At 34.7% G+C, this 14,609-nt stretch overlaps 1 protein-coding gene across 1 annotated transcript in view; it reads right to left on the bottom strand.

Moving 5' to 3' along the window:
• The window catches only part of DPH6 (diphthamine biosynthesis 6), a 162,864-nt gene that overhangs the window by 144,302 nt on the left and 3,953 nt on the right, over positions 1 to 14,609 (bottom strand). The window contains exon 3 of the mRNA XM_077764001.1: positions 2,227 to 2,420. Coding sequence (XP_077620127.1) covers positions 2,227 to 2,420 — 194 coding nt within the window. The remainder of the gene's footprint in view (positions 1 to 2,226; positions 2,421 to 14,609) is intronic.

The raw sequence follows: 14,609 nt of genomic DNA, 5'->3' as shown, positions 1-14,609 counted from the left end.
CAAAAGATTGACTTACATGGGAAAGTCACAAAACAGCAACCTGTTATAAATAAATGCTTAAAATGAAAATGAATCTAAATGCTTCCAATGCTCCATTAATATTCAAAGGATTAAGAAATGCAACCCCATCTTTTTCTTAGAATGAGTGAACACTAACCTGAAGAATTATAGCTCTTCTAGATCCGTTTTTTTCCATAATTACTCAATTATTCATTAGAATATGTAAGACCTCTATTGGAATCTTTACACCAGTGTTTCATAAATGGATTTAACTATAAAAGCCTGGTTATACAATCTCTTCCATAAAAGCAATATATTTCTAATATTTATGTCTTTAAAATATCCTATAGTAAAATTAATATTTCTATACAGAAAGAGAAGGAACTATTTCGTCCCCGACAACTTGATAACATCTCTTTCAACTATAGTTATAATTATCATGTACGAACTTCCAAAGCAGTTGTCAAGATTTAACATTAGCATTAATTTATGTCATAACTGATGGTTACTATAAAGATAATGGCAAAGCATCCATTTCTCCAAAGACAGCATGGATCGAAAGGGAAATTTCTTCTTAATTACTACTAATCTGCCCATTTTTAATTAAATTGATTAGTAATTTATTATCTTTCCCTTTCTTAGAAGGCTGTTATTATCATATAGCTTCCCCAAAGTTAGCAGTTATCAGTGATTTTTAAGCAATCCAATTACTTCTAGTGTGAATCCCACCATTTTGTAAAACTGGTTTATGTTGAAAACTTAATACCTAATTTCTTTGTACCCTAAAAAAGAAATTTTAAAACTGCAGAATTTGCCCTCAGTATTTCACACCTCAGAGTGAGCTATGTCAAGATCTTATTGTTTTGAAAGACAATTAAAAGTGGAACTTTTATGCCTTTCCCCCTGGTATGCTAATCAAAATAGTTGTTATTAGTATGTATCTTCCCAGAGGAAAGAAATGAGGTCTTTGTAATTTCCTTTGAAAAATATCTACTTATGCTATCCATAACTAAACAGTAAATTATGGCATTATTCCAAGTGTTTTCCCATCAGTTTCTTTTTTAAAGGCTAAATAAAAATGAAAATGTCTGACATACAAAATAAGAAATACTTAATTCAAGCAAGCTTTAAAAGAATTGAAGTGCTTCATGTGTGTTTCTGAATCAAAATCCATAATTGATATTAAGCTTTGATCAGCATCAAACTTAAAGTATAACACTGGCATAGCTATTTGAGGCTAGCAAATTTTCATGATACTGGTTCATAGTATAACTTCTTAGCAGCTGAACTTTCTATGAAGAATGAGAAAATGAAATGCAATGTCTCTTGATGTAAGTGACAGAAATCTTCTTTCACTTTGTGAAAATACACTAAGACACGCAGGAAATATTGGCTTAAATTCTCTATTTCATTAGATATGCCTTGTATGAATTGACAATAGCTGATTTAAAAAATTCACATTAAAAATACAGAATGTATTCAAATAGTTAACTATCAATGAGAATGAAAAAATAATGGCTTAATAGAAAATAATCTCCATTAATTAACAGTTACTGAATATAGTATCTAGTACATTTATAAGCCCCACACTTTCTCTCCTAAATTTTCTGTTTATAAAAATTAACAGTGAAGGCGCAATGGCTGCCGAACTCTTATGTACAGGGACTTAAGTATTTAATTCATCTCTCTCTTACTAGATTTAAGCAAGGTTCAGTCTTTTAGGTCTATTTAAATTTCACCATACCAGAAAGGTCTTGCTTGAGGGCCCCCTCATCACTTCTTACCACCCTCACTCTTTCCTTTGTCTTCATAGTACTCCTCAGCACTCTTCAAGCATATGATTTGTTTGTTTGTCTATTGTCTGCACCCACTGCAAAGTAAGCTCCAACAAAACAGGGTTTTGGCTCATTTCTTCATTGCATTATCCTCAGTGCCTATATACCGAGCACATAGTAGGCATTCAATAAGCATTTGTTTAAAAAAAATGACTAAAAGGCCATCAGTTCCAAAATTCCAAGGAAAAACTTAATTAAAGACATTTGACAATCCTGACTGCCAAACTATACCAAAAGTTTTATTTTTAAATAGTAGCTAAAATAAAGGCATAGTAAGTTTTCTTTTCTGTCCAAAGACAAAATATCATTTCAAGGAATAGTTGGGTTACTAACAGTTGTTAATTGTTTATTACCACATTATTCCGTTTCTGTAATTGGTTCTTGTGCATACCTTAACAAGTTTCAAGAGTTCATAGAGATCTTCAACCTCATCACCTTCACATTCGGTGTATACTCGTCCTGTATCCACGCTCCTTCCTCTTATGGTACGGCGATAAAGGGGAAGAGCCATTGCTTCTGCATACAAATCAATGGCGTGATGACCCACTGTCTGATACATGTAGCTATCCAGTTCATCTGACCCCACTGTAACATTGAAAACGGAAATAATCAGTAAAACAGAGTGAAAAAGAAAGTGGATTTGAAAGTCCATCTGGGTTACTGCTTGGAGACTTACTACAGTATATCTCTCTGCATTTATGAAGTGAAATGAAGTAGAAGAGTTGCACATTTGTCCACAGTCTAGTCATCTCTACTACTAATTACAGATACACATAAATTTTTAAAACTAAATACAATAAATGTTTAAAGAGAAGAGTAATATAGCCAATAAATTTTGATTCGTTTATTCGATTAAAGATTTTATTACATAAATGTTTTTCAAATCATTCAAGGTTATTTACAAAGTCATCTGGAGTTGTAGGGAAAACCTTTCTTAACTAAGTAGCTACTTGTTGAACAAGTGACAAATATCTGGAAAAATAAATTACATGCTCTTGATATATTTTATATTCAGTATTTCCACAAGACATACAAAAATGTATAAATTAAGAAGCAGTCCAAGATGGCTGCATAAGAAGACTGTGAGCCTATCTTCCACAGACATACCAAAACTACAGCTACATATGGCACAATTCTCACTGAATTCTAGCTGAATAGCTCCCTCCACAACAAGGAATAAAAGGGCAATTGAAATGTGTGATAAAAGCAGAGACTCGATCTTGCCTAAAACCCCAGCAGAAAGGGATCTCACAATACTGAGCCCTCTCATTGAGGAGTGAGGGTTTGTGCCCCACATAGGACACCCCAACCCTATAGAACCTGCACTAGAATGACAAGGACCCTAAAACAACCTGGCTTTGAAAACCAGTGGAGCACACATCCAGGGGGTCTAAGGGACCATGGGGATTTGAGATATTCCTTTTGAAGAGCTTGTGCACAGACTCACTCTTCCCAAGGCCCAGCACAAAAACAGCAGTTTGAGAGATGACTGGATTATATGTGAAGATTTATTTGCTAATGTAAAATTGTCGGCTGAAAGGGCAGGGACAAGTTGGGACTTTGTTTGGAGATGGAGGTGCTGGGAAGCAATATTTTCCCTCTCCTTCTTTCCACATTACCAGTGCTGGTGACAACTGCAGGTGCCTTGTCCCCAGTACTTTCCCCCTACGTGGCAAAAGTTATAGGCATGCTCTACCCTCAGTGCTCTTTCCTTGCTAAATCCACAGGCAAGCCCCACCTCTAGTGCTTTTTCCTGCGTTGCTAAATCTGTGGGCATGTCCCACCCCAGTGTTTCTCCCATATCTTACTAAAGCCATGGGTGTGCTCTGCACCCAGCATTCTTCCCCTGCATCACTAAAACCCTGGACATCACTAAAATCCATGGACATCAGCCTCAGTGCTCTCCTGCAACCTCACTAAAGCTGGCCACCAAGCACAGTCCACCCAACAGACACTCCTTGATCACCTGAACCTAGTAACCAGAGGGGCTTCTGTTTCTACACCTCACAAGACTGGATCTGCGGAGGCTACCACACCTACAGCAGTGAGCAGACAGCAGACTGAAACTCCTCCTGTCTGCTTTGAAAAAGGCCCGTATACTTGCCCTGGAGCTTCAACCTGAGGGACAGGCTTCATGTATGTTTAGGTATGTTAGTCACATATCTAAAGATTACAGAGGTGTTCCAGGAACCACAGGCAGGCAGTTACATCTTTGAGCCCTCCTTTGGCCTTGTCACAGCTCACTGACACCTCTCAGAAAGAAGCCCTGTTTTTGTAACTGTTGTCCAGAGGACACCGTCAGATTTCAAGGTCTGGAAGTAGAGTTTATTTATACTTGTGGTCCCAAAGAAATGTATATATCTGCATTCTTTAAAAACTGCTGTCTGAGGATCTGGCTTCCAATCCACCTGAAACTAGTTCTTAACCGTTATCACTCCCTTTGGAATGCTGATAGGTCTTGGAACACCTTCAACAATGGGGTCTTATCAAGAATAAATTAGTCCACTTAGACAATCACAAAAGTTCAAAAGACAACCAGGAATTAGAGCAAAGTTGAATAAGGTTCATTTATAGAAGGCCACTGCATCAAGACTGGAAGAGGTAGGGGCTTAGTTGGTTAAGGGTCCAACTTTGAGTCAGGTAATGATCTCACGGTCCATGAGTTCGAGCCCCACGTCAGGCTCTGTGCTGACAGCTAGCTCAAAACCTGGGTCTGTCTTCGAATTGTGTCTCCCTCTTTCTCTGACCTTCCCCCACTTTCTCTTGCTCTCTTTATCTCTCAAAATTAAATATTTAAAAAAAAGACCAGAAGAGGTAACTGTTTCATTTAATACATAGAAACAAATACAGAGAGTAAAGCAAAATTAGGAAACAGAGGAATATGTTCCAAATGAAGGATAAGACAAAATGTCAGAAATCACCTCAATGAAATAGAGTTAAATATTTTACCTGATAAAGACTTCAAAGTGGGTTTAATAAAGATGTTCACTGAATGAGATGAGATGGGAAAGATGAGAACTTCAACAACGAGGCAGAAAATATAAGAAAGTACCAAAATGAAGTCACAGAGCTGAAAAATACAATAATTGAATTGAAAAAGTCACTGCAGTGATTCAAAAGCAGACTAGATGAAGCAGAAAAAGGATCATTGAGCTGGAAGACAAAGCAATGGAACTCACCCAGAAAGATCAGATCAAAAAGAAAAAAATATTAAGTGAAGATAGCTAAAGTGACTTAAGAGACAACAACAAGAATAATAGCATTCACATTATTCGGGTCTAGAAGGAGAAGACAGAGAGAAAAAGAAGTAGAAAACTTATTGAAGGAATAATGGCTGAAAACGTCCCTAACCTGAGGAAACAGACATACAGTTCCAAAAAGCAAACAGAGTTCCAAAAAAGATGAACCTAGAGAGAGCCATAGCAAGACCTATTATAATTAAAATACCAAATGCTAAAGACCGAGAATATTAAAAGTGGCAAGAAAAACAACAACTAGTTACATACAAAGAAACACAACCCACCCCATAAGACTATCAGCTGATTTTTCAGCAGAAACTTTGCAGAGAGAGTATCATAATATACTCAAAGTGCTGAAAAGAAAAAAACTTCCAACCAAAAATAATCTACCCAGCAGAACTATCTTTCAGAACTGAAGGAGAGATGAAGTATTTTCCAGACAAGAAAAGCTAAGGTTGTTGATCACCACTAAACTGACCTTACAAGAAATTTCAAAGGAATTTCTCTAGGAAGTAAAAAAAAGAAAAAAAGAAAAGAAAAGAAAAAAAAGCACTATATCTAATAACTAGAAAACATATGAAAGTAAAAATCTGATGTGTTAAAGCAAATATATAGTAAAGGTAATGAGTTAACCACTTCTAAAATCAGTTTGTAGGTTAAAGGACAAAAGTAGGAAAATTTACTATAATTACAACAGTCAAGGGATATACAAAATTAAAACATGTATAACATACTAAAAACATAATGGGACACTTAAGTGTCTCAGTCGGTTAAGATGAAACTTAAGCTGAAACCTGACTTGGTTTTGGCTCAGGTCATTCAGAAATAATGCCTGAAAACTTCGCTAACCTGAAGCAACAGACATACAGGTCCAGAAAGCAAAGAGAGTTCCAAATAAGAAAAATTGTCTCAGTTCATGAGTTTAAGTCCTCACCTGGGCTCGACGCTGACAATGTAAAGCCTGTTTGGGATTCTCTCTCTGCCCCTCCTCCATTCACATTCATTCACTCTCTCCCCCTCTCTTAAAAAAACAAAACAAAACACTTTTAACACATACAATGTAGGGGAGGGAATGTAGCTTTCAGAATGTATTCAAATAAAAATTGCTATCTACTTAAAACAGACTACTATATATGGGCTATTATGTATATATGAACCTCACAGCAACCAAAAACCAAAAACCTGTAATAGATACACAAAAGATAATGAGCAAGGAATATAAACCCAACATTTAAAAAAACAGTGTGGAGGTTCCTCAAAAAATTAATAATAGAACTCCTCTATGACCCAGCAATAGCACTGCTAGGAATTTACCCAAGGGATACAGGAGTGCTGATGCATAGGGGCACATGGACCCCAATATTCATAGCAGCACTCTCAACAATAGCCAAAACATAGGAAGAGCCTATGCNCACTTGTGGGGATGAGCACTGGATGTTATATGGAAACCAACTTGACAATAAACTATTTAAAAAAAAGACAACGAACATTTAAAGTGATTATTGATATAGTTGGGAAAAAAAAAGAGAGTGGCTAAATGGATTAAATAAACAAACAAACACAAGACAACTATATGTTGCCTAAAAGAGATTTACTTTAGCTCTAAGGACACACACAGAATAAAAGAGAAGGAATGGAAAAGATATTCCATGCAAATGGAAAAAGAAAAGTGGCATTGTTATACTTAACCTTAAAACAAAGACTACAACAAAAGACAAAGGGCATTATATAATGATAAGAGCGTCCGGCCAAAAAGATGATATAAAATTTGTAAATAGTATGTACCCAACATAGACACCTAAATATATAAATATTGCCAGGTCAAATATTACCAGACCTAAAAGAAGAAATAGCTATATAGCAATACGATAGTAGAGAACTTTAATACTCCCCCATTTACATCAATAAATAGATCATCCAGATAGAAAAATCAACAAAGGAACATCAGCCTTAAATGATACATCAGACCAGATAGACTTGATAGGTTTATACAGAATATCCCATCCAAAAGCAAAATACACATTCTTCTCAAGTGCACATGAACATTCTCCAGGACAGATCACATGTTAAGCCACAAAAAAAGCCATTTAGGAAAGCTGAAATAATATCCATCATTTTCTCCAACCACAATGTTATGAAAACTACAAGTCAATTACAAGAAGAATACTGGAAAAATCACAAGTATGTGGAATTAAACAACATGCTACTGAATTAACGGGTCAATAAAGAAATCAAAGGTGAAGTAAAAAAATACCTTGAGACAAATGGAAAAGGGAATACAACAATCCAACACCTATGGGATACAGACAAATCAGTTTTAGAGGGTAGTTCACGGCGATACAGGCTTACCGCAAGAAATCAGAAAAATTTCAAATAAACAATATTACTTTAACACTTCAAGAACAAGAAAAGGAGGAATAAACAAAGCCAAAACTTAGCAGAAGCAAGGAAACAACAAAGAGTAGAGCAGAAATAGAGACTAAGGAGACAAAAGAGAAGATCAATAAAATTAAGAGCGGGTTCGTGAAAATAATAAACAAAATTGGCAAAACTTTGGCTAGATCCAGCAAAAGAATAAGAAGAAATAAATAAAATCAGAAATGAAAGAGGACATTTTATAACTGATACTACGGAAACACAAAGGATCATAAGAGTTACTAAAAACAATTATATGCCAACAGATTTGGCAATGTAGAAGTAATGGATAAATTTTTAGAAACATACATTTTTCCAAGACTAATTCTTGAAGAAATAGAAAATCTGAATAGACTGATTACTAGTAAGGAGATTGAATAAGTAATTAAAAACCTCCCAACAAACAAAAGTCCAAGACGAGAGGGTTTCACTGGTGAATTCCACCAAACAGTCAAAAAAGAATTAATACCTATTCTTCTCAAACTTCTCCAAAAAAGCTTAATAGGAGGGAACACTTACAAACTCATTTTACAAGACCAGCTTTACCCTGATAAGAAAACCACACAAGAATACCACAAAACAAGAAAATTACAGGTCAATTACACCTAAAGAACATAGATGTAAAAATTCTCAACAAAATATTAGTCAATTGAATTCGATAATACATTCAAAGGATTATACACTATGATCAAGTGGGATTTACTCCAGGATAATAAGATGGTTCACATCATCAAATCAATTAACATGATGCACCATACTAACAAATGAAAGATAAAAATCGCATGATCACCTCAATACACACAGAAAAAGCATTTGAAAAATTTGGCATCCATTTAAAATAAAAATTCTCAACAAGGTGAGTATAGAGGGAAGGTACCTCAACATAAAAAAGGCAATATATGACAAGCCCAGAGCTAACATCATACTTGACAGTGAGAAATTCTAAGCTTTTCCTCTAAGATCAGAATAAGACAATGACATTCACTCTCATTGCTTTTATTCATCACAGTACTAGAAGCTCTAGTCACAGCAATTAAGGAAGAAAAAAAAAAAATCCACATTAGGAAGAAGTAAAACTGTTACTATTTTCAGGTGACATACTTTATATAGTAACCCTACAGACTCCACCAAAAAAAAACTATTACAACTAGTAAATGAATTTTAAAAAGGTGCAGAATACAAAACCAGTATACAGAAGTCTGTCACATTTTTATACACTAGTAACAAACCACCAGAAAGAGAAATTAAGAAAACAATTCCATTTACAATCGCATCAAACAGAATAAAATACCTAGGTATAAATCTAATCAAGGAGGTTAAAATCCTGCACCCTGAAAACTATAAGATACTGGTGAAAAGAAACTGAAGAGGACAAATAAATGGGAAGATATTCCATGCTCATCAACTAGAAAAATTGTTAAAATGTGCATACTACCTAAAGCAATCTACAAATTCAATGCAATCTCTATCAAAATTCCAATGGCACTTTTCACAGAAATAGACCAAAAAATTCTGAAACTTTCATAGAGCCACAAAAGACCCTGAATGGACAAACCAATCTTGAGAAAGAAGAACAAAGCCAGAGGTTTCACACTCCTTGATTTCAAACTGTACTATAAAGCTATAGTAATCAAAACAGTATGGTATTTGCATAAAAACAGACACATAGATCAGTGGAAAAGAAGAGTGAGTCCATAAATAAACCCACACATACATGGTCAATTACTTTATTACAAAGGAGCCAAGAAATACTTTGGGGACAGAACAGTCTCTTCAATAAATTGTGTTGAGAAAACTGGACAGCTACATGTAGCAAAAGACTAAAACTACAACACCATTTTATACCATACACAGAAATGAACTCAAAATAGGTTAAAGACTTAAAACAAATTAGAACTCAAAATAGATGAAAGACCTGAAACCATAATTCTAGAAGAAAGCACAGATAGCAAGCTCTTTTGACATTGATCTTGGCATTGAATTTTTGGATCAGACTCCAAAACCAAAAACAAACAAATGGGACTACATCAACCTAAAAAGCCTCTACTGAGCAAAGGAAACTATCAACAAAATGAAAAAGCAACCTACTGGACGGAAGAACATATTTGCATGTCACATATCCAATAAGGGATTAATAGCCAATAAATATAAAGATCTCGTAAGGAGATATATCGGGTGGTCACTTTGCAGTTTAAACAAACAATTATTATGTTATATACCCAAAACTAATATGCTATATACCAATTTTATCTTAATAAAAAAATAATAAATAAACCATGTTTCAGGTGGACCCATGAGCTTTGTAATATATTTTAAATAAAATTATCTGCAAGAAGAAAAAGAAATTCAATATTGTTAGAGCAGTTATAAATGTGTACAGAAATATAGCTTAACCTAGTCAGTAACACAATCACTGTCACAAGATTTCACAAATATTAATATAGGTAAAATATTCAAAATAGATGAGTCACACCAGACATTTCTGAAGATACAAATGAACTTACAAATATATTGGAACAGGCTTTTTGATATCATATTTACTTTTGAGAAAAAAGAATCATGAATGTACCAAATATTATTTCCAGATATTCATCATAGCATTATGTTAAAATTTATAGTATTCATATAATGAAATACTTTGCAACCATTTATATAATTTTGAGGAAAAGCATTTTCTATTTTTTTAATTTATCATTGAGGTATAATTGACATAATGTTATATTAGTTTCAATGTTATATTAGTGTGCAACATATTGATATAATAATTCTACAGATTGCTCAGTGCTTCCCACAATAAACATAGTCACCATCTGCCACCATACAACATTATTACAATATTATTGACTATATTTCCTATGCTACTCTACATCCCCATATTATAAACAGAAGTCTATATCTCTTAACATACTTCATCGATTTCACCCATTCCCCTACCCACTTTCCTTCTAGCAATCACTAGTTGTTTTCTGTATTTAAGAATATGTTTTTTTGTGTGTTTGATCATTTGTTTAGTTTAGATTCCACACATAAATGAAATCATATATTTGTCTATCCCTATCTGACTTATTGCACTTAGCATAATGCCCTCTAGGCCCATCCATGTTGTTGCAAATGAAGAAGGAGAATTTTCTTTTTCTTTTTTCTATTTTATTTTTATTTTTAAAATACAATTTATTGTCAAGTTAGCTAACAGACAGTGCATACAGCGTGCTCTTGGTTTCAGGATTAGATTCCCGTGATTCATTGCTTATATATAACACCCAGTGCTCATTCCAACAAGCTCATCCCTCAATGCCCATCACCCATTTTCCCCTCCCCACCCCAACAACCCTTAGTTTGTTCTCTATATTTAAAGAGTCTCTTATGGTTTGCCTCCCTCTCTGTCTGAAACTATTTTTCCCCTTCCCTTCCCCCATGGTCTTCTGTTAAGTTTCTCAAATTTCACATATGAGTGAAAACATATATTAGTCATTCTCTGACAGACTTATTTCACCTAGCATAATACCCTCCAATGCCACTCACATTGTTGCAAATTGCAAGATTTCATTCTTTCTCATTGCCAAGTAGTATTCCATTGTATATATAAACCACATCTTTACCCATCCATCAGCTGATTGACATAATTTGGCTATTGTTGATAGCACTGTTATAAACATTGGGGTACATGTGCCCCTATGAATCAGTACTCCTGTATCCTTTGGATAAATTCCTAGTAGTGCAATTGCTTGGGTCATAGGGTAATTGTATTTTTAATTTTTTTAATCTCCACACTGTTTTCCAAAGCAGCTGCATCAGTTTGCATTCCCACCAACAGTGCAAGAGGGTTCTGGTTCTCCACATCCTCACCAACACCTGTTGTTTCCTAAGCTGTTAATTTTAGCCTGGTGTGTTAATTTTCTGACTGGTGTGAGGTGGTATCTCAATACAGTTTTGATTTGTATTCCCCTGATGATGAGTCATGTTGAACATCCTTTCATGTATCAGTTCGTCACCTAGATGTCTTCTTTGGAGAAGCAGCTATTCACGTCTTCTGCCCATTTCTTTTCCTTTTTAAAAAATTTTTTTAATGTTTATTTATTTTTGAGAGAAAGAGAGACAGACCGTGAGTCAGGGAGGGGCAGAGAGAGAAGGACACACAGAATCCAAAGCAGACTCCAGGCTCTAGGCTGTCAGCACAGAGTCCAATGCAGAGCTCTAACTCATGCCGTGAGATCATGATCTGAGCTAAGTTGGATGCTTAACAGACTGAGTCATCCAGGTGCCCCTTCTTCTGCCCATTTCTTCACTGGATTGTTTTTTGGGTGTTGAGTTTGGTAAGTTCTTTCTAGATTGTGGATACTAACCCTTTATCCAATATGTCATTTGCAAATATCTATTCCCATTCCATCAGTTGCCTTTTAGTTTTCTAAAGTATCTTCTGCAGAATAGGAATCCCATGAGATAATAACAGGTACTGGATGAAAAAAGGATCCCATGGTCAAATAATTTATTTAAAAAGGGGATAACCATGTTAAACAGGTGTCTTTTCTGTAATTCTTCCTAGCCTAATGTGCTTTAAGGTGTTCCAATGAGAGAAGAGATTATGAACTATATCTCAAATTTATATATCCTTAGAAGACTTACATTTCATCAGGTATTTGTGTTTCAAAGAATATATCTAGGAAATGTTGTGATGGAATAATAATGACGTGGAATATGTTCACAATGTGTTAGAGTAAGTTTTAAAAAAAGGTTACAACACAATTTAACATATATGTATGTATGTGTATATGTATGCATATATGTCAAGAATGTCCAATTAACCTGAGTACGAAGAAAGAATATCCTATAAAAATGGACAACAAATGATATTTTAAGGGCCCCTTCAGTAAATAAAACCATCACCATCTGCCATCACATTATGGCCCACCAGGTCTAAACCCAACCCATACACTACACTGGCTTCCATGTACTCACATTATTATTACATGCCTGTCTACTCCTACTCACAGAAGGAAGTAGAGATATAGCCAAAGTCACCGAAAACCCTTTCAGGCTACCCTCATCTCAAACTTACCCTGGATCTTTACATATATTAGTTTTAAAGAACACTGACACAACTGAATTAATATATTTAAAGAACTTTGAACTTCTCAGCAAGAAACTTCCTGATGTTAGCATAATAATTAAAACATTTTACTGACTTCAAAAACCTAGAAGACAATTTTCCTTTAAGACGCCATTTACTCCTAACCACAATGTAACTTGTATTAATGGAACCAATATTGCAACAATAGTATGAGATCAAATAAAATCAAAAGGCTCCACTGTTGCCTGAAGCACCTCAATTAACATGCCACAAAAGTTCCTACTACAAATTTAAAGAGATGGTTTTGTGAATTTTCTGACAAGTTCACATTATCACCATTGATGGGAATAAATTCCTTTCCAGACTACGCATTCAAAACCCAGTGCCATGAATTCACTCTAACCAATTTTATACTGAAGTCATCTCTACCAGTCTTTCCTCATTAAACTTCCTCTTACAACATGTTTAGGGGAAAGATAAGTCCATCAACAAATCATTCAATAATCACCAACTTCCTGCCGACTTTAAATCAAGATTAGCTAAATCCTCTCCATTTACCAACCCACAGCCATCTATTCTCTTCCCCTACAGTTACTATAGTTTCAGCTGATTTTTTTCCCAGCTTTTACTTCATAATATTTTAATTCCATTTACTGTTGAATTTTTCTAACAATATTTTAGGTAAATGTCTCCATACCATTCTGAGGTATAATTTAGAGACACATTGTACTTATCATTTTATCCATCTCACCAGTGAACCATAAGCCAGTGAACCATGAGCACTTGGAAGATTATATATCGATGATTCAATACAAAGTAACTACACTAATTCAAGTAGAAAAATTTAAAACAAGATAGAAACTCCAAGGAGAAAAATTATATACTTGTATATATTATAGAAATGTCTGCTTTTAAAATACTAAGACCTCTCAGATAGAAAGCTTAAAAAACCCACTTGCCTGCTTAGCCAGAAGGAATAAGGGAATTTTTTTCTTCCTTCTGGTAACAGAACATAAGGCTGCAACAAAATTCTGCTTCTTCTTTTATAGTATAGAAGTTACAGTATAGTTCCCGCTCAACCTTAGTCACAGTTTTCTCTTTATTATTTAAAGTCAAAAAAAGAAGGTCATTTCCAAACACCCTTAAATGCTGTTATATTATTCATCATTGAAACCCTAGTGCAAAATCCTAGAGTGTATGTTTACCCTTCACCCTCTACAAGACCTGTTTTCTATTTCTTCCTATAAAATATTTCTAATCTCTATCTTCCCACTTTACTTCCAGCATTACTTGGGTCTTAACTGTGAAATAAAGAATATTCAAATATATGATGGAAATAACTGCTCGCTATTCTAGGCCTAATTCTAGTTAGTTCATTATTCATCTGCCCACCAAGAATTGAGTGAATGCCTACTACAGAGGCACAGAGCTATCCCATGTACTGAGGCACAAGTAAAAAAACACAGAAGATGATCTCTCCTCTCAAGAATAAGCAGTCTATTTGGGGATAAAAATCAAAGACAAAATAAATAGACAATAGCTGTAAAATGATATAAAAACAAAAACTGAACAGACTGGTAGCCTTGAGGAGAGAAGGAAGGAAGGAATGAAAGAAGGAAGTAAAGAAGGGAGGGAGAGAGGGAGGGAGGAAGGGAGAAAAAAAGGACATATTTTAGCACTAGTTCAGATTCAACTAAATTTACTGGATGCTTACTTCATGCCAGGAACTCTAATTAGTGTTTTTACATATACTACTCATTTAATTCATCCTAAAATAACAATAGAGCCAAAGCATGGTCTTGAAAAAAGCTGAGTAAAGAAGATGATAAAAAGATCTTACTAGGAGAGCCATGTGGATAAGTAGTATTAAATAAAGTCAGACAAGTGTAAATCTCTCCCTATTATACCTTAACAGTTAATATCTATAGTTATACGGGTATAATAGAAGAGTATAAAAGACAAATTAGTGAATATTTTTCTTTTTTTTAAAGTTCTAATTGTAAAAAAAAAGTACAACTGTGTGGTGATAGATGTTAACTTATTGTGGTAATC

Source organism: Crocuta crocuta, unplaced genomic scaffold, assembly GCF_008692635.1.
Source record: "Crocuta crocuta isolate KB4526 unplaced genomic scaffold, BGI_CrCroc_1.0 scaffold1075, whole genome shotgun sequence".
NCBI classification, from domain to species: domain Eukaryota; kingdom Metazoa; phylum Chordata; class Mammalia; order Carnivora; family Hyaenidae; genus Crocuta; species Crocuta crocuta.
The sequence above is the reverse complement of the archived record's forward strand: the minus strand, read 5'-3'. Positions and strand labels throughout refer to the sequence as shown.